At 42.9% G+C, this 26,860-nt stretch overlaps 1 protein-coding gene across 2 annotated transcripts in view; it reads left to right on the top strand.

Moving 5' to 3' along the window:
* Positions 1 to 23,052, top strand: part of tnxbb (tenascin XBb) — a 55,973-nt gene extending 32,921 nt beyond the window's left edge. Inside the window, exons 11-17 of one of the 2 annotated variants that reach the window (XM_089122810.1) lie at positions 1,688 to 1,830; positions 1,920 to 2,043; positions 8,044 to 8,195; positions 13,869 to 13,965; positions 14,077 to 14,238; positions 14,352 to 14,515; positions 22,878 to 23,052. In XM_089122810.1, the coding sequence (XP_088978936.1) occupies positions 1,688 to 1,830; positions 1,920 to 2,043; positions 8,044 to 8,195; positions 13,869 to 13,965; positions 14,077 to 14,238; positions 14,352 to 14,515; positions 22,878 to 22,964 (929 nt within the window). In that variant the 3' untranslated portion in view covers positions 22,965 to 23,052. The remainder of the gene's footprint in view (positions 1 to 1,687; positions 1,831 to 1,919; positions 2,044 to 8,043; positions 8,196 to 13,868; positions 13,966 to 14,076; positions 14,239 to 14,351; positions 14,516 to 22,877) is intronic. The other variant, XM_089122811.1, reaches the window with a different exon arrangement.
* Positions 23,053 to 26,860: the final 3,808 nt, after the last annotated feature.

Genomic DNA, 26,860 nt, shown 5'->3' with positions numbered 1-26,860 from the left:
TCGCCTCCGAATCGAAATAAATCAATATCCTGAATTATATTTTACTCCAGTAACTCCAACAGTTCACTGAACCGAGACATGTTGCTGCCACTGTTGAGAGAAGTGATCAGCACGAGCAGCTGATACTGCGCATACTGAACGCACAGGAACAGCGGTTCTCGAATCACTAGTATAGAACCGAGAACTGTTTAGACTGAGCTTGTGTGTTATCTTCGTGCCAGTTATTGCAGTCAATAATGTGTAGGGCTGTATATTTCATCAAAAACTGTGTCGAGTACTATATACAAATGTTTAATTGGCATCTTTTTTCAAACGACCCGACCGACCACGACCCGAATATCATTAAAAACATTTTTGGATGACCCGTAACTGCGGGTAACCGCGGGTGACCGCAGGCACCCGCTCATTTCGGATCAACCCGCGCATCACTGATGTAGGTTGAACATGGACGAGGGGCTAATTTTTTCCAATTTTCTAGGAGGCGCTAGCGTGCCATTTTGCCACGCCCATCCGTGAAACCCACAAAATACGAAATTTTTCACCAGTCCTGACATGCGTGCCAAATTTGGTGAGTTTTTGAGCATGTTGCAGCCCCGAAAATGGCGCTTACTTTGCAGAAAAAAAAAGAAAAAAAACCCCTAACAGTTTCAATAGGGTCCTCGCACTGTTAGTGCTCGGGCCCTAATAATCCTAACAGTTTCAATAGGGTCCTCGCACTGTTAGTGCTCGGGCCCTAATGAATAATTTTGACAGCATTGGTGAACCTGCGGAGGGTAAGGTATATCCTGCATGGGTAAACGTGACATCGAAATTGAATCATTTAACGTTACGTGAGGAAATTAAGAAGATGAGGCACTCGGGAGGAGGAAATGCCGGCTGTTGCTTGTTCTCACACGACAGCATCAAACTTCTGTCACGCTGACACACTGACCCCAGGGATCTTTTGAAAATCTTTCAGTTGTTTTATTCAAAGTCAACGAAAACTGAGCAGGACCAAGCCCTTTTACAGCTGATCGCCGTCAAAAAAGTTCAGAGGCGACGTCCCAAGGTTGACAACAGCGATATGCAGAAGTAACGTTAGATCATGCTTAATAAATCATAATTCATGATGATGTGCTCATCTTAGTTAATGTTTTAATTAAGGTTTTGTTCATCCATGAAGTCATGAATGAAAAACGTTGAACTGTTAAAAAAAACGCTGTTAGTTCCTGATGATATTAATGTATGAATGAATGCATAATTCATGCATGATTAATTTATCCATGGATTCATGATAATTGACATGTATCTTAAAGTGTTACTGAATATTGTTATATTAAAGCAATGGATTTATAGTATGCACATGAAATTCAATGTGTATAAAATTTTATTTTGATTAATTGCATTTTGGGGAAAAAAAATATTGGATTTATTGCATTTTGGGGAAAAAAACGATGTTTTTATAATAAATCTTTGAAAATCAAAACCTGGATTTCATTTTTTATTGTTATTATAACCTACAAATGCTATGTGAAAATTTGAAACAGAAAATAGTGGTTTTCATGTGCCCATTTTCTTGCTAAAGAAAACACAGTTTTACTTAAATTCATTAAAATGGATTTATAGCGTTTTGGAAACAAACTCTTCAAATAACTATACATGCAGATATAGTTCATCGCTTCTCATTGAAATCCTCTGTATGTTGCAGGTGCCAGTAAAACAGTGGAAGGTCCTCGTGATCTGAAGGCCAGTCAGGTGACGCCTCGCACTGCACTGTTGTCATGGAAACCGCCTGTCTCCGCCATCACTCGTTACAAGCTGAGCTACTTCACAGATGGCCAGGAGATCCAGGTCAGAAACCCAGCGTGTGATCAGTGTGAGTGATGAGTGAGTGATGTTGCGTTGGTAAGATGGTGTGTGTGTGTGTGTGTTCCTCACAGGAAGTGACGGTCGATCCCACAGTGACAGAGCTGAAGCTGAGCCGGCTGATCCCGTCCTCCCGATACACAGCTGTCCTGCGGGCCGATGGCTCCTCCACACCCGTCTCAACCGACTTCAGCACCGGTACTGTGTGTGTGTGTGGCCAAGAGCTCTCCCACATCAGATCATTTATTTATAGCATGTCAAATTTGTCCTGTTTTGGGTGTGAGGAGATATATGCCCCATTTTTGTGTGTCCCTTTAAATGCAAATGAGCTTTAGCTCCGACTCCATTAAAAAAGGGCGGAGCCTTCCCACGAGCTTCAGAGACTCCGGCAATAACAACACAGGCCGATCTCACTGATCCAGAATCAGGAGTAACCAGCAGCTTTAGCTCCGCCTTACGGAGAGACTCAGGGAGAGCTTCACTTTTACATGTTTCTGAATGTTAGCGGAGACATTTGTGTAGTTGTTGTGGAGTTACACTGATCATCTCATTGTAGTATTCGTAGAGGAACAATAACACACGCAGAGACGGAGCCAAGTTGAGTGCTGTTTACTTTATCGTATTACTCCAATACAGATCAGTTCCGGGCGCGCGAGAGCCCCCTCCCCTTTTCCCGTATTTCCTCTAATACTGATACTATCATTACCATTCAGTATAAACCACTACACTCCTTCCCCCTAGATTTGAACCATAACCAAAAAATAACTGTACTGTTATCACTATTTCTTAACATAATATGCAGTGCTAAAATTTTACCACATATACAACCTCATTAACTTAACCGTAAAGACTCAGAACCTGAATACTATATTAATAACTCATCTCTACATGAACACTTAGAGATTCAATCTAGTTGGTGCTGTCCGCTGCCTTTCTGGATAGCGCCGCTCTTGTTGCACTTCCGAAGATGGACCAGCTGCAACATTTTCTGGCTCTGTGCTTTCTACTGAATCCCCACAGCATGCCGAGTACTCCCAGAAATCATCATCATCCCTTCTGCTTGGTGAATATGAAGCTTTAGATGCACGCAGATGATCCACATGCACTCTGACTTGACGATGATCAACTTGTACCTCATAGGTCAGAGATCCTCTTCGTTGCAGAATCGTTCCTGTAACCCATAGCTTCTTTGGATGTCTGAAATCCCGAACTAACACCCTCTCTCCCTGCTTAAATGTCCGGAGTGGCTTTGCTCGCTTGTCATGAGCCTTTTTCTGCTGTAGCTGATGCTTGAGCACTACTTCCGATATGTCCGGCTTCAATAATGACAGGCGAGTGCGCGGTAGTCTCTTTGGAAACATTTCTGCCGGGGTGTGCTCTGTGACGGTGTGCGGAGTGTTTCGGTATGTGAACAGGAACCGAGCAAGCCGTTGCTGGGGTGACACAGACTGAGCTTCCAGTCGAGTCCAGGCTTTCTTGAATGTCTGCACAGCTCGCTCCACTGCTCCATTGGATGCAGGGTGGTAGGATGGTGATAGAACATGACGGACTCCATTATTCTTGAGGAACTGTTCAAACTCTGCTGATGTAAATGGAGGACCATTATCTGACACCAACCCTTTGGCAGGCCATAGGATGAAAATAGGTTTCTGAGAAGATGTGCAGTCTTCTCCGCTGTTGTCTGCTGTGTAGGCAGAACTTCCAGCCACTTTGAATAGACATCCACTACAAGCAAGTAGTGCTGCTTATTGATCTCAGCGAAATCAACATGTATTCTCTCCCACGGTGATGTAGCCCATGACCACGGATGGAGGGGTGCTACTGCAGGCCTGTTCAGTGTGATCTCACAGGCAGCACACTGACCTACAAATTCCTCTATTTCTTGATCTAGTCCCGGCCACCACAGGAAACTCCGGGCTAATGCCTTCATTCGTGTTATTCCAGGATGTCCATCATGTACATCAGACAATAGTCTCCGTCTGAACTTTGGTGGTATGACTACCCTTGACCCCCAGAGAATACATCCCTGGTCTGTAGACAACTGATCCTTTCTTAGATAGAATGGTTTAAGATCTGGATTTGGCACAAACTTCGGCCAACCTGCCAATGTCAGATCAAGAACTTTGGAAAGGACCGGATCATGTCTTGTCTCTTCTGCAATGTCTTTTGCAGACACAGGCAGCTCATCAATGTGCGAGACACAGAGTACTCCGCCGTCATCAGTAGCGTCATCCGTGTCCTGATCACAGGGAAGACGTGACAATGCATCTGCATTTGCGTGGTCACTGGATCGTCTGTACTGAATGTCATAATCATACGCCAACAGAATTAAAGACCAGCGTTGCATGCGAAGTGCAGCGAGAGTTGGAACTGCATATTTTGGGCCTAGAATTGTCAAAAGTGGTTTGTGGTCCGTCAACAACTCAAACTTTCTACCATATAAGTACTTGTGGAACTTCTTGACCCCGAAAATGATGCTCAATGCTTCCCTCTCGATTTGCGCATAATTCTTCTCACTAGATGAGAGAGTCCTTGATGCAAAAGCAATTGGTTGCTCTTCACCGGATGGAAACACATGAGAAATTACTGCTCCGACACCATATGGACTGGCGTCACAAGCAAGCCTGAGAGGCTTCTCTGGATCATAGTGTGCAAGGCATTTGCTATTCAAGAGCCGTTGTTTACAGCCCTGAAATGCATCTTCACATTGTGGGGACCACTTCCATGGTGCTTCAGCTTGCAGTAGCTGGTGCAGTGGGTGTAGCAATGTGGACAGATTCTGCAAAAATTTTCCATAGTAATTAAGCAACCCCAAAAATGATCTTAGCTCAGTAACATTTTGCGGAGCTGGTGCGTTTACTATGGCCTCTACCTTGCTTGTGGTTGGGTGCAGTCCCTGTGCATCTATCCTGTACCCTAGGTACTCCACTGAGTCTTGCAGGAATGCACATTTGGAAAGCTTAATTCTCACACCATACTTTTCCAGTCTTGCCATCACTTGATCCAAAATTTCCAGGTGTTCTTCCTTTGTAGGTGCTGACACCAGAATGTCATCCATAAAGCACACAACCTTCTCCATCCCATTCAGTATTTAATCCATTGTGTGTTGAAACACTGCTGGAGCTGTGGAAACTCCATAGGCAAGGCGATGGAATCTGAAAAGGCCTTTGTGTGTGTTCACTGTAAGATACTGCTCTGACTCTGGATCTAATTGCAGTTGTTGATAAGCGAAAGACAGGTCTAGCTTACTGAAAACTTGCCCACCTGCCAAAGTAGCAAACAAATCCTCTGCATTTGGAAGTGGATATTCTTCTGGAAGTATGCATCGATTCACTGTCACTTTGTAATCCCCGCACAATCTCACTTCCTTGTCTTTTTTTGGTACCACAACAACAGGTGCCGCCCATTCACTCCTTTCCACCTGTGTTATGATGCCATTCTTCAGTAAGCATTCCAGCTCTTTCTCCACTGATTCCCTCAACGCATAAGGTACTGGTCGTGGTTTGTGGAAGATGGGCTTGGCCTCACTTTGCACTCTAATCTTCGCTCTGAAATCCTTGATCTTCCCATATCCGTCTTTGAAAAGATCCTTGTGCTTTTCAAGCATTTCTTTCAGGGTGAGCTGTTCATTTTTCTCACCGCCTTGAAGACTGAAGATCTTACCCCAGTTCAGCTTTATCTTCTGCATCCAATTTCTTCCCAGTAGTGGTGGTTTACTACCTTTCACCACCACAAGTGGCAGCTTCCACTCAAATCCCTCATACTTCACTGGCACTAGAATTTTCCCAAGCACAGGAATGGTTTCTCCTGTGTATGAAGACAGATGAATGGTTACTGGCTGCAGAGAACAGTCCTTCAGTTGGTCATGATAGAGAGACTCTGGAATCAAGGACACAGATGCACCTGTATCAACTTGCATTTTCACTGGGTTCCCCGCTACTTTAACTTCTACAAAAATTCCCTCTTTTGTTCCTTGAGCGGTATACACCGTAAACAAGTCCAGACCATCATCTTTACAATCATCAGAGTCATCAGTTACTCCCGTTGCGTTCACCATTTGAGCTTTGTCCCTATGCTTTATTCTCTTACAGACTCTTTTTAGATGTCCGACTTTTCCACAACCGTGGCAGGTTTCGGTGCGATAGTAGCATTCAGTTGATTGATGATTGTCCTTTCCACATCGATAGCACTTTTGCTTTTTCTCTGCAGAGAAACGCTGTTTGCCTTTTCCATCATCCTGCCGGTTGTAAAATGCACTGTTACTCTTCTTGTGATGCCGCCGGTCACCAGAGGTGTTAAAGACTCTGTGAATTGCCCCTTTTGGTTTGTCAGCATGTTCTCTCAATTCCATAGTGTCTTTGTAAGCCAACTCAAGAGCAAGTGCAATATCGCAGGCCTTTTTGAATGTAAGATCTTTTTCAAATAATAGCCGCTTGTGATATCCCTCTCCTGAGAGCCCACAAACAAACTGATCTCTGAGGGCATCATTTAGAAATTGTCCAAACTCACAAGTGCTTGCTAAAGTCTTCAGTACAAGAATGTATTCAGCCACAGTTTCATCTTGCTTTTGCTGTCTTTTGTAGAATCTGAACCGTTCTGCAATCAAAATGGGCTTTGGCTTGAAATGCAGTGACAAGGCACTTGTGACATCCTCATATGACACATCTGAAACCTTCTGAGGTGCAATCAAATTTTTCAACAGTCCATATTCCGTAGGACCCAAGACACTCAGAAACACGTCTGTTTTCTTCTCAGCATCAATCTCATTTGCTGACAGCCATCTTTCAAATCGTTCTAGATATGAATCAAAATCTTCTTTCTTACTTTCAAATTCTGGCACTCTTCCTATCAATGCCATCACTTCCGGTGTTTTCTTTATTTAATTTCTTTACAATTTTGCCTCTTCCAGCACACTTCTTCCTATGGTTCCTTCTGTTAATCTCCGCTTTTTATTTATAACTGGCTTTGTCTTGCAAGACACATTTTTTTTTTTCAATAACATCCACTCACCACAGGAGGGCGCTCGTACGCTTTCATGCGCTGTTCCTTTTTCTTAGCCGTTTGGGTAGCTAGCAGTCTCGGTTTCCTCCGAACCCGAAAACAGGCGGAATATTGCCTTTTTTACTGAGTTTCCCTTGTTAGATATCTTCAATATCCTTCCCGATGTGGATTCATTTACTTTTTATCCTCGTCGCCACTGTAGTATTCGTAGAGGAACAATAACACACGCAGAGACGGAGCCAAGTTGAGTGCTGTTTACTTTATCGTATTACTCCAATACAGATCAGTTCCGGGCGCGCGAGAGCCCCCTCCCCTTTTCCCGTATTTCCTCTAATACTGATACTATCATTACCATACAGTATAAACCACTACACTCATCATCATGTTGAACTCTTCCACAAGTGTCCACAGTTCCTGAGACAGTGTAAGACAGCGGTGACATGTTCTGATCGCGTTCAGTGTCGTCTGCTCGACCACATAACAGTTGCAGGTGTCGCTGGATCTTTTCCAGTGACATGCTCTCAGAGAGAGAGAGTCACCAGAACACAGTTCTTGGGTTTCACTGTTCATGTGTTCTGTGTCGGTAGAAGCGCCAGATTACAGCACACACACACACGGGGAAAGGCAGATTTTCATGATATGTCCCCTTTAAAACGTTTATCAATGTTAACACGTCACTGATTATTATTGTGAAGTCAGGATGCACTGCATTCTGCTTCTGTGGAAAAAGTCTGGTTTCACTTTATTTTGATGATCCCTGTTTTAAGTGACATTCTCCATCTCTCCCAGCTCTCATTAAAGGGGTAATAGACTGGTTAGGGTTAGGATAAGTTGACATAATGCAAATGAAACCCCTCCACCCGGGTCCTACTCAACACGCTCCTAGCAGGCCTCGAACCTGGGTCTCCGGCATGAGAGTCGGGCATTCTAACAAGGAGGCTAAAGACTGCAGCCTCTAGCATCTGTTCGCTAGAGCGCCTATTGAGATCAGAGGAGTGAGGTTTACTTGCACAGCAACTACTAGCTGGCCTCTGTTACACAAAGTTACTTATAGTTATTAGAATGTTCAAACGGGACCATCGAAATAAAGTGTCACCAAAAGTTTTACTTTCACATGTTTGCTTGATCTTGAGCTGGATGCGTTTCATGGTCTCTCTCTCTCTCTCTCTCTCTCTCTCTCTCTCTCTCTCTCCTCAGGGAATCTCCGGTTCCCGTTTCCCGCTGATTGCTTCCAGGAGCAGCAGAACGGAGCGCAGGAGTCGGGGATCGTGGATGTGTTTCCGCAGGGCCGGGAGGGAAAGGCTGTGATGGTTTACTGTGACATGGAGACGGACGGAGGTGGCTGGACGGTACGAGGCTCCTCGCCGCTCTATAGCGGTACACTCGTATCCGGTGATCCGGTGATGCGGTGACCCCGTGATCCGGAGCGAGGACAGGTGTTACAGGGTATCCTGTTGTACTGCCTAGGCAGCAGCTCCACCTTGTGAAAAACTTAAGTATGTTAACTGGTAACAGGAAGTCAGCAGTAGTTGTGTGCTGCGTGAGCATGTGAGTTATTTTGCAATATATTAATACACGGATCTTAACCCACTGTATGTGTAGCGTCCTTATTCACATACATACAACATGGTGTCAGATAGATTAGGACCCAAAAGTGAGCTTATCTAGGCCATCGCTAACACGACGCGTTTTGTTTGTTTACTGGAAAGTTAAGTTCGTGGCAAACCAGCTAATGTTAGTCAAAACATTGACTGTAATATGGCGTCGTCCATTCCACCACCGGAGCAGATGAAGATGTCTGGTGATCTGAGCAGCAATTGGGCAAGTTTTCGAGCAGAGTTTGATGATTACTTGCTGGCAACCGGACTATGTGAGAAAGATGCGGATGTGCAAGTGGCAACACTCAGACGGCTAATGGGCAGCGAGTGCCGACATGTATACAAGCACAACCTGGGTCTCACACAAGACCAGCAGAAGGACGTAAAAGCCATATTGGAAGCACTTGAAGACTACTTTACACCCACTAAAAACGTCATCTTCGAGAGGTACGTCTTTGGAAATCTTAGACAAGAGGAGGGTGAGACTATTGATGCATTTGTTAAGAGACTGAGAGAAAAAGCGACAACATGTGAATATGGAACCTTAAGAGACCAGCTTATAAGAGACAGGCTTGTTCTTGGAATAACTGATGAGGGTGCGAGACGCCGCCTGCTTAGAGAAAAAGAGCTCACATTGGCAATGGCGGTTGAGATTTGTCGTGCTGCAGAGATTATGGACAGTAAGTTGAAAATTATGGCGCTGGACACCTCTAGGCCTGGGGAAAGCCTTAATGTGGCAGAGGGACATCGACGGCGGCCTACCAGCAGGCCATTTGAGCAGACCATCAAACCTGCACAGAGCATGAGAGGGACAGGCGACTGCAGGTACTGTGGAACTCAACACATACGTGGGCGGGACCAGTGCCCCGCTTTTGGGAGAACATGCCGCTCGTATGGCACCCCCAATCGCTTCGCTAAAGTGTGCATGAAAAGAGGCCAAAACACACGCCAGTTGCACACTATGGACGCCCCCTCTGAAGAGGACCAAGATGATGATGGCGGCAATCTGGGTCAAATCTACACCGCAATGAGCATAGGAGCAGTGAACACACAGGGTAAGAAGTGGTTTGTCAAACTCCCACTGCAGAATGGGCTTCAGAGATGCCAGCTCGACTCTGGAGCAACCTGCAACGTGATGAGCATTAAGGACAAAATGAGACTATCACCCACAACGGCTCTTCAGCCTAGTCTCACCAGACTGAAACTTTACAACAGTGCCTGGATGAACTCAATGGGCCTGTTCAGTACTCAGTGTGTCATTAGGGGCAAGAGACACAAACTTGACTTTGAAATCTTGAAATCCGGCGAGAGGCCACTGCTTTCGCGCTCCACATGCAAGGATCTTGGCCTGATACGCTTCACTATTCCAGAGGAGCTGAATAGTGTAGAGCACATCAAGTTGAGCATGCTGTCTAAAGAGGGTTTAATCAGCACGTACCACAATGTTTTCAACGGCCCCATTTACTCCCTGCCTGGTGACCTTCACTTTGAGCTGGACAGCACGGTGGCCCCTGTACAGTGCACTCCCAGAAACGTACCAGTGGCCCTCAAAGCAGCCGTTAAAGCGCAATTGGACCAGTATGAAAGGGATGGGCACTTAGTCACTGTCACACAACCCACTGACTGGATAAGTAATCTGGTCATAGTGAAGAAGCCAGAGAAACTTAGGCTCTGCATTTACTCCAGACCCCTGAACCGAGCTCTCAAGCGGTCCCATTACCTTATGCCCACCTTAGATGATGTGCTGTACAAACTGCCAAAAGCACGTATCTTCACGCTGGTGGACGCACGGGACGCGTTTCTACAGTGCCGTCTGGATGAGGAGAGCAGCCTGATGATGACATTTTGGACACCGTGGGGCAGGAAACGCTGGCTAAAACTCCCTTTCGCCGTGTCGGTTGCACCAGAGCTGTATCAGAGGTAGCAGCACAAGCTCCTGGAGGGCTTGAAAGGAATTGAGCCTATAGCGGACGACATCCTAATTGTGGGCTGTGGCGACACAGAGGAGGAAGCCATTCGAGACCATGATGCAAACCTCACCGCACTGATGGACAGATGCAGAGAAGTAAAACTGAGGCTGAGTCTGAAGAAACTGCAATTTCGAGTTAAGGAAGTTGGCTTTCACGGCCACGTCCTCTCGGCCGAGGGCCTCAAAGCTGACCCTGACAAGGTCAGAGCAGTTCTGGACATGCCCAACCCCACAGACACTAAAGGCGTGCAGCGTTTTGTGGGGTTTGTGAACTATCTGTCCAAGTTCATGCTGCGGTTATCAGAGGTCTGCGAACCACTGAGGAGGCTGTTGGATAAAGATGTACAGTGGCACTGGCTGCCAAAACACGACACGGCCATGAAGAAGATCAAGACGCTGATTACAGCTGTACCTGTTTTGAGATATTATGACATTAACAGGCCGGTCACCATACAGAGTGACTCCAGCCAGACAGGCCTAGGCTGCTGCTTGTTTCAAGAAGGGCAGCCAGTTGCATTTGCATCCTGTGCATTGTCCCAAACAGAGCAAAATTATGCTCAAATAGAAAAAGAATGCCTGAGCATTGTGTTTGACTTTCAGCGTTTCCACTACTACCTGTATGGGAGAGGTGATGTTACAGCAGAGACAGATCACCGCCTGTTGGTGTCCATCTACATCAAGCCCCTCCTCAGTGCACCAAAGCGTCTCCAGAGCATGCTCCTTACGCTTCAGAACTACTGCCTCAAAGTGGTGTACAAGCCAGGCCTGGAAATGTACATCAGTGACACGCTCAGCAGAGCTACTACCCCACCACAAAGCACAGACACACAGTACAGGCGGGAAATGGTCTGCAGCCTGCAGCAGGAACAGTACGACACCGCAGCCATTCAGCAGACAGACTATCTGAACGTCACCAGCCAACGCCTCTCACAAATCCGACAACACACAGAGAAGGATGAGTGCCTTCAGATGCTCAAGACTGTCGTGCTTGAAGGATGGCCAGACTGCAGAGAGGAGACGCCCATAGTGATTAGAGGGTACTGGGCTATCAGAGACGAAATCAGTGTGCAAGACGGCATACTCTTCAGAAGCCAGCGTGTTATCATTCCTAAAACTTTGTGACCAGAAATGCTAAGACGGATCCACTACAGCCATATAGGGGGAGAGGCCTGCTACAGGCATGCCCGTGACACTCTATTCTGGCCCAACATGCAGGGGGAAATCAAAGACTTTGTGCAACAATGCTCTGTGTGCAATGAGTATGCACATGAACAACAGAAGGAGACCATGATGTCACACCCATACGTCCCTGGCAGATAGTGAGCATGGACCTGTTCAACAATGCAGGAGAGGATTTCCTGCTCGTGGTGGACCATTACTCGGACTTCTGGGAGGTCGATTTGCTTCCTGACCTCTCAGCTGAAACCACGGTCCCGGGATGCAAGGCTCGATTTGCACGCCATGGCATACCAGACCGGGTCATTACTGACTGTGGATGTCAGTTTGCATGCAGGGTTTTCAGGACATTTGCAAAAGAGTGGTCCTTTGAGCATGTCACCTCATCGCCAAGACACCCAAAAGCTAATGGCAAAGCGGAGTCGGCAGTAAAGATTGTAAAAAGCCTGTGCAGAAGAGCTGCGTTTGCTGGCGAGGACCCATGGAAAGCTATTCTCCATTGGATAAACACACCCACCGAAGGAATGCACTGCAGTCCTGCACAGCGGCTGATGTCACAAAGACTGAGGTAACCCATTCATCACAAACCAGTTGCACGCCACTCCGAGCGGATCAGGGCCAGGCATTCTCCCGGAGTGGCAGACTAATCAAGCCTCGGGATAGATTGAACCTGTAAGGGGAGCAAACTGAACAAGGAAAGTGAACACTGCTAATACCAATCAGTAGTTGTGTTCTAACAGCGGTGTTAGGTCAATTAGTTTTGTTCTGTTCATGGTAATGTATGTGTTATTTGCAGAGTTAACAGGTAGTTTAGTTCAGGTTTGTGGGCAATGGATTTAATGTTTGGATATTTTACTAAAGGAAGGGAGATGTTACAGGGTATCCTGTTGTACTGCCTAGGCAGCAGCTCCACCTTGTAGAAAACTTAAGTATGTTAACTGGTAACAGGAAGTCAGCAGCAGTTGTGTGCTGCGTGAGCATGTGAGTTATTTTGCAATATATTAATACACGGATCTTAACCCACTGTATGTGTAGCATCCTTATTCACATACATACAACAACAGGCGCGGGAGCAGTTCAGCGTTCTGGACTTATTTAGAATAATTCATCTTTTCACACCCTGTCTCTGCAGTGTTTGACTGGACGGATGACTTGATGACTCTGGCTCAGTTTTAAGTAAGGGATAATGTGCATCCAGCTGGTTGATATCTCAGAATAAACCCGACAGGGTGATCAGGACACACACACACACACACCTGAAGGGGTTTATTCTGAGAACACACACACACACACACACACACACCTGTAGGGGGTTTATTCTAAGATAACACACACACACCTGAAGGGGTTTATTGCAGTATTATAATGCAGTATTATAATGGTATGAAGAGTTCAGATGCAAAAGCCTCTAAATGCCATTGAAATTTTCTTCTTTAATAATGATTTTTGTCAAACTTGTATATTTAAGTTCAGTAATTTCACTTAAATAACAATTAATAGGTAATTATCATTGCCATTTAAGTGAAATCACTGAACTTATACTGTATATACAAGCTTGATAAAAATGATCATTCTAGAAGAAAATTTCAAATGGCACTTAGAGGCTTTTGCATCTGAACTCTTCGTATTATAATGCAGTTTATTGTAACATTATCATGGTACGAGCACAGAGCATTAGTTCAACGTCAAGCTGATGAAAGTAGGCTATTATTGTACCTGCAATGGGAGTTTACATTAGTTTCCAGCATGTTGTGTGATTATTTCGCCGTTGCGTTGAAAGTCTCCGTGTGGCTGGTAGTGACTGATCGCTCTTAAGATCTAGCACTCACACGAGCATGAGCGCTCTTGTTGCATTCTGGAACATCACCGCTAGATGCCGCTAAAAATCGCATACAACAACTTTAAGAGATGGATAAAAAAATAATCAAAACTGCAAACAACAATAGAGGCTTTACCGTATCCCAGGTATTGCCCTTCTTTGTACTGTACTTATTTAATTATTCTATTTCCTTCTTTCTCTTTTATCTCCTTTTTTCTGTCTGAATTGTTTCTATTTTTCATATATTATTTTTATTAATGTAATACGATGATGTTGACCTGCCAAGGGACTGAACATGTGCTTTTCTGCTAACTCTGAGTGTAAACAAATGTCAATCAATGTGCACTGTCCCTTTTAAATAAATAAATAATAATAATAATAATAAAAACTATTCATATTTGACATTTTCCGTTTAGCAGAGTGGCTCGTCTTTTATCTGTGTGTGTGTATGTGTGTCCAGGTGTTTCAGCGGAGAAAGGACGGGAAGACGAACTTCTTCCGGAGCTGGCGGGAGTACAGCAGTGGATTCGGAGCGCTGGATGGGGAGTTCTGGCTCGGTGACAGACTAAACCCGTTCATATCTCAAATATCACACATTCCTGTGTCATTAAGCAGCTGTGTGTGTGTGTGTGTGCTCTGCTGGACTGATGGCTCTTCTCCTGCTTTAGGGAACGAGCTGCTTCATAACTTCACTAAAGTGAGTCCGGTGAGCCTGAGAGTGGACCTGAGAGCCGGAGACGAGGCCGTTTACGCTCGTTACTCCTCGTTCTCTGTCGACAGTGCAAAGAAACACTTTACCATCAGAGTCTCTGGATACTCGGGCACAGCCGGTGAGTCTGGCACACACGCTTTTTTGCTATAGCATGCCAATATAGATAAGAATAATGAGGCTGTACTCGTGTAGTATGGTACACTCACGACAGTGTGTGTGTGTTCCTACCAGGTGACGCAATGTCATACCACAACACACGCCCGTTCTCCACGCGTGACCGAGACCCGCAGCCCTTCATCACACGCTGCGCCATGTCTTACCGGGGCGGCTGGTGGTACAAGAACTGCCACGAGGCGAACCTCAACGGGCTGTACAACACCAGCACCAACCACCAGGTGTGTGTTTGTGTGTGTGTGTGTGTGTGTGTGTGTGTGTGTCCCTAACTAACACGAGGCGAACCTCAACGGGCTGTACAACACCAGCACCAACCACCAGGAGTGTGTGTGTGAGTGTGTCCCGAACTGCCACAAGGCGAACCTCAACGGGCTGTACAACACCAGCACCAACCACCAGGTGTGTGTGTGTGTGTGTGTCTCTGTGTGGGTGATCCACCAATGCAATGCGGGGGAATTTGCTTAAAAATGCACATATATTTTTCTGTATAAGTGATCTGTCCGTCAGCTGGAGGAACTCATGTAGCTTCACTGGATTTCCACATTAGACTTTCTTGATTGTTTGAGCTCTCTTCAGATGATTGATCTCATGTAAAAACTTCATTTTTATTTTCTCTAAATTATAATTAAAAATATAGCTGTGGGCAGCGATTGCGGGCCCTAGCCGGTGGCACCGCAACCCCGGTGCCTTTAGTTACCTACCTAGTTACCTTGGTATGCCTGCAAAATCGCCATCGAGTGCAGACATGAGCCACCCCGACCTGCGGCCATGTAAGCCCTGCCCACTAATGCAGATGTTTCCCTGCAGGGCTTACTAGGCAACACCGGGGTCTTTAGGGAAGATGCTGATTCGGGAGAGAGATAGCTCGCTAAAGCCTCTTCCACCTTCGGCATCTTCCCATATCCCATGTCTCGAGCCCCCAAAACATTGCTGTAATCTATTATGCTGGGACTCGAAACACAGGACGAGTGCGGTCTTTCCCACGATCTCGTGATCTCTTTATGGTGATCGGGGAAAAACGGCAAACCCCGGCGGTGAGGCAGTGACCTGCGCAGCAGGTTACGCTCGTCCAGTTTACTTGTGACTTGCATTTCCTGCTCATGTTGTGGCCAGCTGATGTTTAGTCTGGCCACAGCACGAGTCACAACCTCCACCAGCTCCTCATAGTTCAGGCCGCGTGATGGCGCGCTGAGATCACAGTCGTCCGTATCAATGCTGAGCACGTCTACTTCCTCAGAAGCAGACAGCTCAAGCATCGGGACCTGATCGCGGGCAGGAGAAACCGCAGCACGGGCTCCCACACCACTCTCAGAGGCCGCGGGATCAGCTGATGGAGAGCGAGAAAATGCCTCAGCATTCTCACTCTCCTCTGCCAGATTCCGCTGCGAACCCCAGGATCTCAATCGCCGCATCGCCTCGACATATGCGGGACCGGAACCCTGGGGATGTACATTGTACATTGTACACAATGTACATTGATTAAAAAAGAAACATCAAACGTGTTTTTAGTCAGAGTATTATTTTATATAGAAAAAAAATATTCAGATGAGAATGAGGTTAGTGTTTTACAATTTTAAGGTTAGCAAATATATTGAAATATAGCACATTAATTTTAAATTCATTCAGCTTCAATTACCAATTTGTAGTTTACCAATTTATATTACTTTTATTTAAAGCAAACTATACATTTAAAAGATGGGGGTTATATGTATATTTTGTCATTTAAAAAAAAAATTGTTATGCAAAAAGGCAAGGACTTGCAGGAAAAATCTACAGTCAGCCACACCCCCCCCCCCCCACACACACACACACACACATAAACACAGGCACCAGCAACCCCCCCCTCCCTCCTCCCCTACCCTCCCCACACAGACCCTCACAGAGACAGACAAGAGACAAGAGAGAGACAAAATACACATCCAAACTACAATATCTGACTTTCTTTTGGTCTGAGCTTCTTACTGTTAATTAGAAAGTTGATCGGCTTGACAAGAACAATATACGTGGCAAGTTTTGTAACTGTAGGTAAAACGAGCAAAGTTATAACACATTTAATGTGTCCTTTTTTAGTCATAAAATTAATTTCCTCGCCACGGCCAAACTGTTCGAGATATTAATAATCCGTCCGGAATTGAGCATCCTCAATGTCTTGACTTCATGCACACCGAGTTTGGTGGTGACTGGTAACAGCATGGGTTGTAATTTGATGTATTTCTCCTAGGAGATTTATTCAAAAAACCCATAATTCCCTAATTCCATTTGAACTGTCGTAAAACTTAGAGCACGAAAGTTGTTTGGCCTGATGTGATCTATAAGTGTACCGAGTTTCATATTAATTCATGCAAGTGTGTTTGATTTATGGACCAAATTTTCAGATCAAGTTTAAGGACCAAGTTATTTAATTAATAAACTAATTATACAAAACTATTGTCAATGCACTACAATTAAACTGGATATATTATGCCTTTACTTAAAAATTAAAATAAAAACTTATTTAAAACATACCAGGCTTAAGAAATGTATTTTCTTTTTCTGCAGGCCAGACACAGAGCAGTGAAATGGTTAAGCCCCCTCCCCCTACAAACACACAAACAGACAGGCAAAGACAGAGACAGAGACGTAGGCTCAGAGAGAGCATGAGCACATTCAAACAAACATATCTGACTTTCTGTGGGTCCTAGCTAATGAGTGTCAATTAGAAAGTTGTCTGGCTCGAGGAGTAGAATATAAATACTGATTTTTGTAACTGTAGATAAAAATAACAACCCCACTTTTGTCAAAAGGTGGCGCTACTGAGCCCTCACCACGCCCGTTTCTGAAACTTTGCACATGTCTACTGGCTAATAAATGTGATGTTTCTGTCGAGTTTCATGCAATTTGAAGCATGCTAAGAGTCTCAAAAGCATCCTAAAAGAATGGTAAAGTTTGATGCGTTACCACGGCAACAGTTTCAAAGATATCAAGAATCCAATCACACGTCTTCATCTGCGGTGTATTTACATTATACAGATGAAGACTGAAGCAAATCGGGTTAAATTAAGAGGGTGATTTCAAAGCATTTTGAAAGTGACACACTTCCTGCTGCCAGTTGGTGGCGCTATAACTTTGACTCACAATAGTCACATCCATGTGATCGTCCTCTTACAGCGAACACACTGCTGAAGTTTCATCAAGATCAGTTGATGTATGCTGAAGTTATGACACACTTCCTGTTTCACTTCCTGGTTCATTTAGTTACCTAAAGGCACCAGGGTGGCGGTGCCGAAGGCTTTGGCCCTTTCATGATTAAATGTTAAAACGGCTTGCCATACTCTGTCATTTCGACTAGTCACAATTATGTTACAGATATCTTAATGATAATACAAACTATCCAAAATGTAATTACGACTAATCAGAAAGACGTTGTTGATATCTACAATGTTAATTCCGGATAGGCAAACTTAGCTTTTAAATGTTAAAAGGGCTTGCCATACAGTGACGTAGGCTCAGAGAGAGGCTCACCATATTCAAACCAAAATATCTGACTTCCCCTTTGTCCGAGCTAATGACTATGAATTAGAAAGTTGTCTGGCTTGAGGAGTAAAATGTATATACTGATTTTTGTAACTGTAGATAAAACTAACAAACCCACTTTTGTCAAAAGGTGGCGCTATTTAGTCCTGCACCATGCCCGTTTCTGAAACTTTGCACATATCTACTGGCTAATAAATGTTATGTGTCTGTTGAGTTTCATGCAATTTCAAGCATGCTAAGAGTCTCAAAAGCATCCTAAAATAATTTCAAAGTTTGATGCGTTGCCACGGCAACAGTATCAGAGATATCAAGAATCCATTCACAGGTCTTCATCTGCTATGTATTTACATTATACAGATGAAGTTTGAAGCAAATTGGGTAAAAATAAGAGGGTGATTTCAAAGCATTTTGAAACTGACACACTTCCCGCTATTAGGGCTTGGGCCCTAATAATCCCAAGGAAAACAATAGGGCCTTCGCCCTTTCAGGGCATGGGCCCTAATAATCGGAAGGAAAACAATAGGGCCTTTGCCCTTTCAGGGCTTGGGCCCTAAAAACATTTTCATTTAGGGGGTATGATTTATAAAATAAAAAAAAATCAAAAATGACTTTATCTTAGGGTCTAATGCTTACTATTAACTAGTTTCATTACCTGATTGGTTTCATGATTTTATAATCACTATGGTCCCGAATTCGAGGCAGGCTGGTTAGGGGGTTCGGGGTTTCCCCGAGAAAATTTTGGATTTCTCTGAACTACAGATGTGCATTTTAAGATGTTGTGAAGGCAATTAAAAAAAAAAAAAGTCGAGAACACCAGCTTTAAAACCATGTTGGCTAAAGTTGGCTTGTTTAATTTACTAAAGACTACAATTTGTATTTTATTCTCAATATCTACACACACATTCATTATTAATCCTGTGTTTTGGCGCCGCCCCTTTGCTGGCTGGCGACTCTGCAACCACTGTGCGCCTGAACGTTCGTGTTTTATGTGTTTTTATGTGTTTTGTGACTCCTCAGAAGTCTTTTAATTTTTGGATTATTAACGTGAGTAATTCCTGATGACATAACTATGGTTTTATTCAATAACCGCACCATTGTTTGCCTTCTGTGGCTGTGGACACTGATTGTTTGGAAAGTCGCACAAACAACATTCCAGGTGATGAGCGAGCCCGGTCCGCCTCTCATAATGTACAGCCGTCATGAACTTCTCCAGCTGCGGGTTTCTGGGCCAGGATTCCTGGATCATGATGTTGATCTGACAGATATTAAGCTCAGGGCCAAAGGAAGGAAGAGAGGCCGCAGAGGAGGTGTTCGGGTTGGAAACCGTCGGCGGGGATATAAACCGGTTCTACCCTCGGTTATTATGGGGAATGTCCGCTCCCTTGTCAACAAGGCGGATGAGCTGACAGCTTGGATGAAGTTTGATCGCATGGTTCGGCAGACCAGTTTACTCTGCTTTTCTGAGACATGGCTTTCCGAAAGAATACCTGACTCTCATGTGGAGATGGAAGGCTTCACACTACATAGAACGGACAGAGATCAAGCAAACACGGGCAAGAAACAAGGTGGAGGTGTCTGTTTGTATGTGAATAACCGGTGGTGTCATACCCAGCATGTCACGGTAAAAGAGAGAGTTTGTGATCCGAACATTGAGCTTATTGCAGTAAGTTGTCGACCTTACTATTTACCAAGGGAGTTTTCCCATGTTATTGTCTTGGTGGTGTATATACCCCCATCGGGTAATGGGAAATGCGCTACTGACACTATTTCGAAAATCACGCACGACTTACAGCGGTCCTCTCCAGACGCACTGGTTATCATAAATGGGGATTTTAACCACAGCTCTCTCTCAACCTCTCTGCCGTCTCTTAAGCAAATGGTGACGTGTCCTACGAGGGGTGACAAAACTATTGACCTGTTTTATACGAATGTTAAGGATGGCTATGTTGCCAAAGTACTCCCTCCGCTAGGTAAATCGGATCATAACTTGATAACCTTGATGTCTAAATATACTCCGGTGATACGGAAACAGCCGACAACGACAAAGACTGTGCGCATCTGGACAGAGGATGCCTGTGAGACATTAAGAGGGTGCTTTGATTGCACAGATTGGACTGTATTTTTTGATGGAGACAGTGATTTGGACAGTATTTCTGACAAAGTGACTTGTTATATTAATTATTGTGTTGAGTCTATAATCCCTTGTAAATTAATCAAAAATTTTCCCAATAACAAACCTTGGGTCACAAGAGAAGTTAAGGCTGCTATAAATAAGAAGAAAGCTGCTTTTTACAGTGGTGATAAGGAAAGAATTAAAAATGCTCAAAGAGAGTTGAAAATCATTATTAGACAGGGCAAATTAAAGTATAAGGAAAAGGTAGAAGGAAATATGTCCTGTAGTAATACAAGAGGACTATGGAATGGTATGAAATCTATTACTGGATATGGGACCAGTAAACCCAGTTTATGTAATGTGGGTTTACAGGCCAATGATGTCAATACCTTTTTTGCAAGGTTTGATGAATTAGACTTTTCTTTACTACATGAGAATGCCCGTTCTAATCTTAGGCAGTACAGCTCGGAGGACTGCAGTCCAGCTATTCTTCTTAACACTGAAGAGGTTCGTCAGCAGTTACGGCGCATTAAACCAAATAAGGCAATAGGTCCTGATGGTGTTCATCCACGTACCCTAAAAGTGTGTGCTGACCAGTTGTGCTCTGTTTTTCATTTATTGTTTTCTCTGTCTCTGTCTTTTGCCAAAATCCCAGTTAAGTGGAAAACATCCTGTCTTGTCCCTATTCCCAAAAAAGCTAAGGTGTCTAACAATCTTTCTAATCTGAGGCCTATAGCTTTGACTTCGCAGATTATGAAGTGTTTTGAGAGGGTTGTACTGGATCATCTGACTAGGCATGTGTCTGCCTTTCAGGATCCTTTGCAATTTGCTTATAGGAAGGGTGTGGGGGTAGATGATGCACTGCTATTCATGCTTCACAATATTTATAGTCATCTCGAAACTACTGCCAGTTCCGTTAGGATCATGTTTTTTGATTTTTCGAGCGCTTTTAACACTATACAGCCACATATTTTAGTTAATAAACTAATAAATTTTAAGTTGCATAAAACAACCATTGCCTGGATTCTAGACTACCTTCTAGCACGACCACAGTTTGTTAGGATGGGTAACAAACATTCTAATACCATTTTAACTAATACGGGAGCACCTCAGGGTACAGTTTTATCCCCCTTTTTATTTTCACTTTATACTGCTGATTATAGGCATAGTCAGCCATCCTGCTGGATACAAAAATTCTCTGATGACACTGCTTTAGTAGGTCTACTTAATAAGGGTGATGATCTTGCTTACCGAATGGAGGTTCAGTCTTTTTATAACTGGTGTGATTCAAACTTTCTGAAACTGAACATTGGGAAGACCAAAGAACTTGTGATTGACTTCAGAAAGAAAAAAGAGAAGGTCCTCCCAGTTAGAATTGATGGTGAAGAGATCGAGATTGTGCAGTCATATAAATTTTTGGGCGTTCATTTGGATGAAAAACTAAACTGGAAAGAGAACACTAGTGTTGTGATGAAGAAGGCTCAGTCGAGACTGTTCTTTTTGAGAAAACTAAGATCATTTAATATCAGCACAAAGCTCTTAAATGTTTTTTATCAAGGGATTTTAGATAGTGTTCTTTTTTATGCTGTACTTTGCTGGGGGGGCAGTATATCTGTTGAGGACAAAAATAGGATAAATAAACTGATCAAGAGAGCTGGTTCAGTTATTGGTCTTAACCCAGATGCATTGGAGGTTACTGTGGAGAAGAGGATACATTCAAAATTGAAAACTGTCCTGCTTTTTGAAGGCCATCCACTACACAATTTGTTTAGGGGACTCAGAAGCTCTTTCAGTGAGCGACTGGTTCTGCCTCGGTGTTCTAGTGAGCGGATGAGAAGATCTTTTGTCCCAGCAGCAGTCAGATATTTTAATGAACACTGTTAATTATTGAGTGACATCCAGGCCTTTAATATAGTTAGTGTTTGATTATTTTTGTACTGTGAAATTGAATATTTCTTGTAGTTGTGTCTTATCAGGTTTTTGTCATTCTTTTAATGCATATTTATTTATTTATTTATTTGTCTGTTAGTTGTGTGCTGTGTTTATGGTTGTACGGTTGGTGGCAAACCAGTTTCCCTACCGGGATTAATAAATTTTCTATCTATCTATCTATCTAACATGATGAAAAAGGCTTTGTTCATGTTGCTTGTCCCCTCACAATCACAGTAGCCTAAACTTTTACACTAGGCTACATGTTACATAGGCCTATTTTCAGTTCAAAATGGCGAAATTAGACAAAATTATATTAGTTTGCCTAATTATTTTTTGTCATTCCTTTAACATTTATGACCAAAAAAACCTGTCAAATATATACTTACATCTTATCTCGCACTTGACCGTACACTGAAGCGTTGAGTTGCACTGTTAAAATTCGCGCTCAGCCTCTGTGAATATAAAGCCCGCCTTCTTTGATTTGATTGGTCATCTCAAATATTCTGACATTGACGAGCCGTGACAAACCAATGAGGCTCTGAACACACACACACACACACACCCTGTCAGCTGTTTCTGGCGTGCTCTCTGCTCGGCGCCGCTGCGGATTGAAGATGAAGAATGTGCTGAATCTGATTATAACAAGAAGTTTGAAGATTGATTTTTCATTAGGATATTTTTGGTGCCCCCTCAGCACTTGGTGCCCTACGCACTGCGCGTGATGCGCGTGGTGGGAGCGGTGGCACTGAATAGGGTCTTTGCCCTTTCAGGGCTTGGGCCCTAATAAGAACCCTAAGGAAAACAATAGGGCTCTGCGCCCTTTCAGGGCTTGGGCCCTAACGAGTTATTTTTGTGTAATAAAGTGTATTTTTGTTGTAGATATGACAATTATACAAGATTTGCTATTTTCAGACCGCTCAAGAATAGAAATGTTCATCATATTTCGGTTGCTTACAGTAATATAAACTGGTATCACCATGAATGCCGTGGTAAGGTGTGTGTGTGTGTGTGTGTGGTTTTCTCAGGGAGTGATCTGGATGCAGTGGAAAGGCAAGGATTTCTCTATTCCCTTCACTGAGATGAAGTTCCGGCCCTCTTCATTCCGGCCCTGAACACTGCAGCAGCAGCAGCACCACACACACACTCTCTCTCTCTCTCTCTCTCTCTCTCCCCCTCCTTCTCTTTCTCTCTCTCTCCCTCCTTCTCTCTCTCTCTCTCTCTCACACACTCTCTCTCTCTCTCTCTCTCTCCCCCTCCTTCTCTTTCTCTCTCTCTCCCTCCTTCTCTCTCTCTCTCTCTCTCACACTCTCTCTCTCTCTCTCTCTCTCTCTCTCTCTCACACACACACACCACCACCATCACGTCGAGGCTGTTTATGTGTAGCCGTATATTGTATTGTACTGTGGTGACGTCATGCACTGCCCTCCTCAAGCCAGAGTCGTATATCAGCTTGAACTATCAGAGACTGTTTGTATTCATATTGCATTGTATCATATTTCAGTGTCACTCAGAAAGATTTTGTAAAATAAAAAAAAGCTGTGTAAGTGGGTGTGTGTTACTGTTTTTGATATGGCTTTGGAAAAAGATTCCCATTATAGAACAGTACTTTCAAATGATCTTAAGTCAAAAAGTTTAAAGTACAATCAATCATTTTTCCCCTTAAAACATCTTAATAAGCGAAATTAAATATTTGGGCAGTTTTTCCTTGAAATAGATGTTTTCATGCCTTAAAATATCTTGCGTGTAATTCAACACCCTCATTTAGTATGCGTGGTTCTAAGTGTAAGGGATTAACAGTTAGGGACCCAGAACCAGATATGAAGAATGAAGACCCGGAGTCAGAATTATAAAAAAAAAATTAAAGAAAGTTTTACTGAACATAGTTTGCCATTTCATCAGCAGAAGTCAGCTTCAAAACTCATAGGCCGTAGTTCGTAGGCCACCCCCCTTACAGTTACAAAGATCACAGCAGTTATACTGTTTCCAAGGTCTAAGCTAAGTCATTGCTTACACGTTGAATGATTCTCATTGGCTAAGATATAGATAAACACAGTAATTTTCCACACATATACAGATAGACGAAGCATATCTCCATCGATGAGGCACGTCATGACCTTCCAGGTCACAGATTTGGGTTGCTGGTGCCAGTGTGTCCAGAACAACAACTCATTCAATCTCCAATAATGGCAGTGGTTCCTTAACCTGCAACTAAGAAGACTAGCACTAAACTTTAGTCTAACTGGAGTAAGACTTCAACATGGTGCCTTAAACTGTTGGCTTCAATGAACCCTTTATGTTTTAACACTCAAACACAAACCAAATCCCTATTTTCCTATTATTTTCATTGTTACTGCATTCACATAGGACACTAGCAAATAGGAGCTCCCATCAAGGCTGAAGAGAGTCTGAGCGGCTTATAATCAGTAAAGTGTACCAAAACATAATGGTAAAACATTCACTCGTTTGGGAGAAAAACAGATAACATTTGCTTCCCAGAGAGCAAATATAATAGAAAGAATACAATATATCAATTAAAGTTCAATATAGCAATGCTCAATATAGCTTGACCATCTGTACAGAGAAGTATCATATGTGTTGGACATATGTGTTCACGACGCCTTTAGGATCCACAAACATTTCTCCTGAGACCAGAGAAAGAGACAAATGGCCTTGTGCACCTAAAAGAAGCTGGTGACTTGTGCATGTACATCAGCATGCATTTAAGTATATGATTTCACAAGCAAACGCACAAAGAATACATTTATGTCAATAAATGATTAAGTAACAATGAATATACTTAATTATTGATTTTATAAAGAAATACATAATCATTCAAAAGGATATTATGATATATATGCTGAAGAGTCAAGGGATTTTGACCACCCCTTCAGTCCCCCGTTTTAGACCAATGTGGGGTCCAATACCGCCACGTCTGGTCTAACCAGTGAGGTCACTACGGAAAGGGGGAGTGGTGACGCATGCTCCCCTGACGGGTCACACTTGTCTTTTCACCTCGTCACGGACATGATGAATACTAAAAATTCCAGTCCCCATTAAGAGGCTCTCCCACCTTCCACACACAACAGGACATCAATGTCATCCTTCCTCAATTTATCAGTCAGGTTATCATTTTTATAGAACACATAACTGATTCCGAAACAAGTACATATTTATTCTCTGGAAGCCGGGCTAAATAATCAAGCACTGTTGCTGTATTCAGCATGGGCTAGACCCGCAGTCACTACTCAGATCCTAAATAAGGACATTGTCTATAATCATGAATACCAGAATATGAGCCCTATTATTTATTTATTTATTTAAAACCATAATTTTCAAATCCTTTTATTATAAACAATGTTGGATAGTGTCAGAAATATAAGTCTTTTAGTTTCAGCTATGTCCATTAGGCCAAAGAGTGACTTAGATCATCTGTGGCAGGTCTGCTTGCTGTCCCCAGGGTTAGAACTAAAAAGGGGGAAGCAGCGTTCAGTTTTTATGCGCCTCATATCTGGAATAAAATTCCTGACGATTGTAAGTTCGCAACAACGCTTAGTTCTTTTAAATCAAGGTTGAAGACCTATTTATTTAATGTTGCATATTCTTATTTTTTTTTTCATTCATTCATTGTACTGTATTATATATCTTTTCTTTTATTATTTTATTCTTGCATTTTTAATGTTGCTTTTGTGTTTTTATGTCTGTAACTTGTAAAGCACCTTGTATTGCACCACTGCTGAAATGTGCTATATAAATAAAACTGCCTTGCCTTAATATTTTTTATAATGCATGTTTTTTTTTCTTTTCTTTTGTTTTTTTATATTTTTTAATACTTTTTTTATTTATGCATATCTTTTTTTGTTGTATTCAGTTGTTTCCTCTTATTCTGGTTTATTTTTTATACTTTTTTGTACTGTGACCATTACTATTAGTCGTCACACTCTTCCTCCCATAGAGGTTGATTATAGTCAGGTCCAAATCTCCAAGATTGTGTAACCCTGTAGGTATTTTTGAGGAAAAGTTGTTATACCACATTTTTAGAAAGGTCAATGTGTCCTGAATAAGGATCCAACATATAACATTGAAATAAGGGTCCCTTTTTCTTGTAATTGTTATCGAAACAATAAGTGCATTATTCACAGCTGAAAAAAAAATTTAAGTTATAGATACAACCATAAAACTTTTCCAGTTTTCTGAAATGGCATGTTTACATATGCAAATGGGGCATTATCTATTAAAATATGTGCTAATTTGCATAATCTACACTTTTATATTAGAATCGAAATGTTATGGTATGGAAGTCCACAACTTAAAAATGGACAAATTGCCGGGGATTGGTATACAAACTTTAACATTCTCTCGGACTGCCGTTTGAAGTTACTGCTTTCAAACTTTGTGTACGAGAATTCCATAGTTTCTGCTCAAACGAATAAGGAGCCCAGCATCTTAAACTGTTCCACTTGTTTGAATCCTCCTGGAAATGTAAGAGAAACAGTAAGGCGTCGGAGTTTTATAGTTCTTATGTTACTGATGTATTACCAAATCCTGGTTCTTTTAACGATACTTCCTTAATGTTCAAAGTTCCTGCTGATTTTAAATCTAGATCAGGATTAGGTTTTATCCATATGAATGTGAGAAGCCTGCTTCCTAAGTTGGACTTGGTGCGTATCTTGGCAGAAAATACAAGTGCTGATGTTATAGTGATATCCGAAACATGGCTTAAAAAACAGTTTCGGATAATGCCATAGATATTGATGGTTATACTGTTTATAGGACTGACAGACCAAACAGGGGAGGGGGGGTAGCAATCTATGTTAAGGATAGTCTTGAAGTTACTGTGTTGCTCTCTGAATCAGTAGTTAAAAAGTATGAACTATTAGCTTTAAATCTTATCGTTTCTAAGACTTTACATCTTACTGTAGTTGCTACAGACCCCCATCAGCTAGTACTGATGCCATTTCCTCCCTGATGCACTAGTGTTAATTTCGTTAACGAAAACTAAACGAAAATA

This window comes from Pimephales promelas, chromosome 18, assembly GCF_988280905.1.
Source record: "Pimephales promelas chromosome 18, fPimPro1.hap1.1, whole genome shotgun sequence".
Taxonomy (NCBI): Eukaryota; Metazoa; Chordata; class Actinopteri; order Cypriniformes; family Leuciscidae; genus Pimephales; species Pimephales promelas.
The sequence above is the reverse complement of the archived record's forward strand: the minus strand, read 5'-3'. Positions and strand labels throughout refer to the sequence as shown.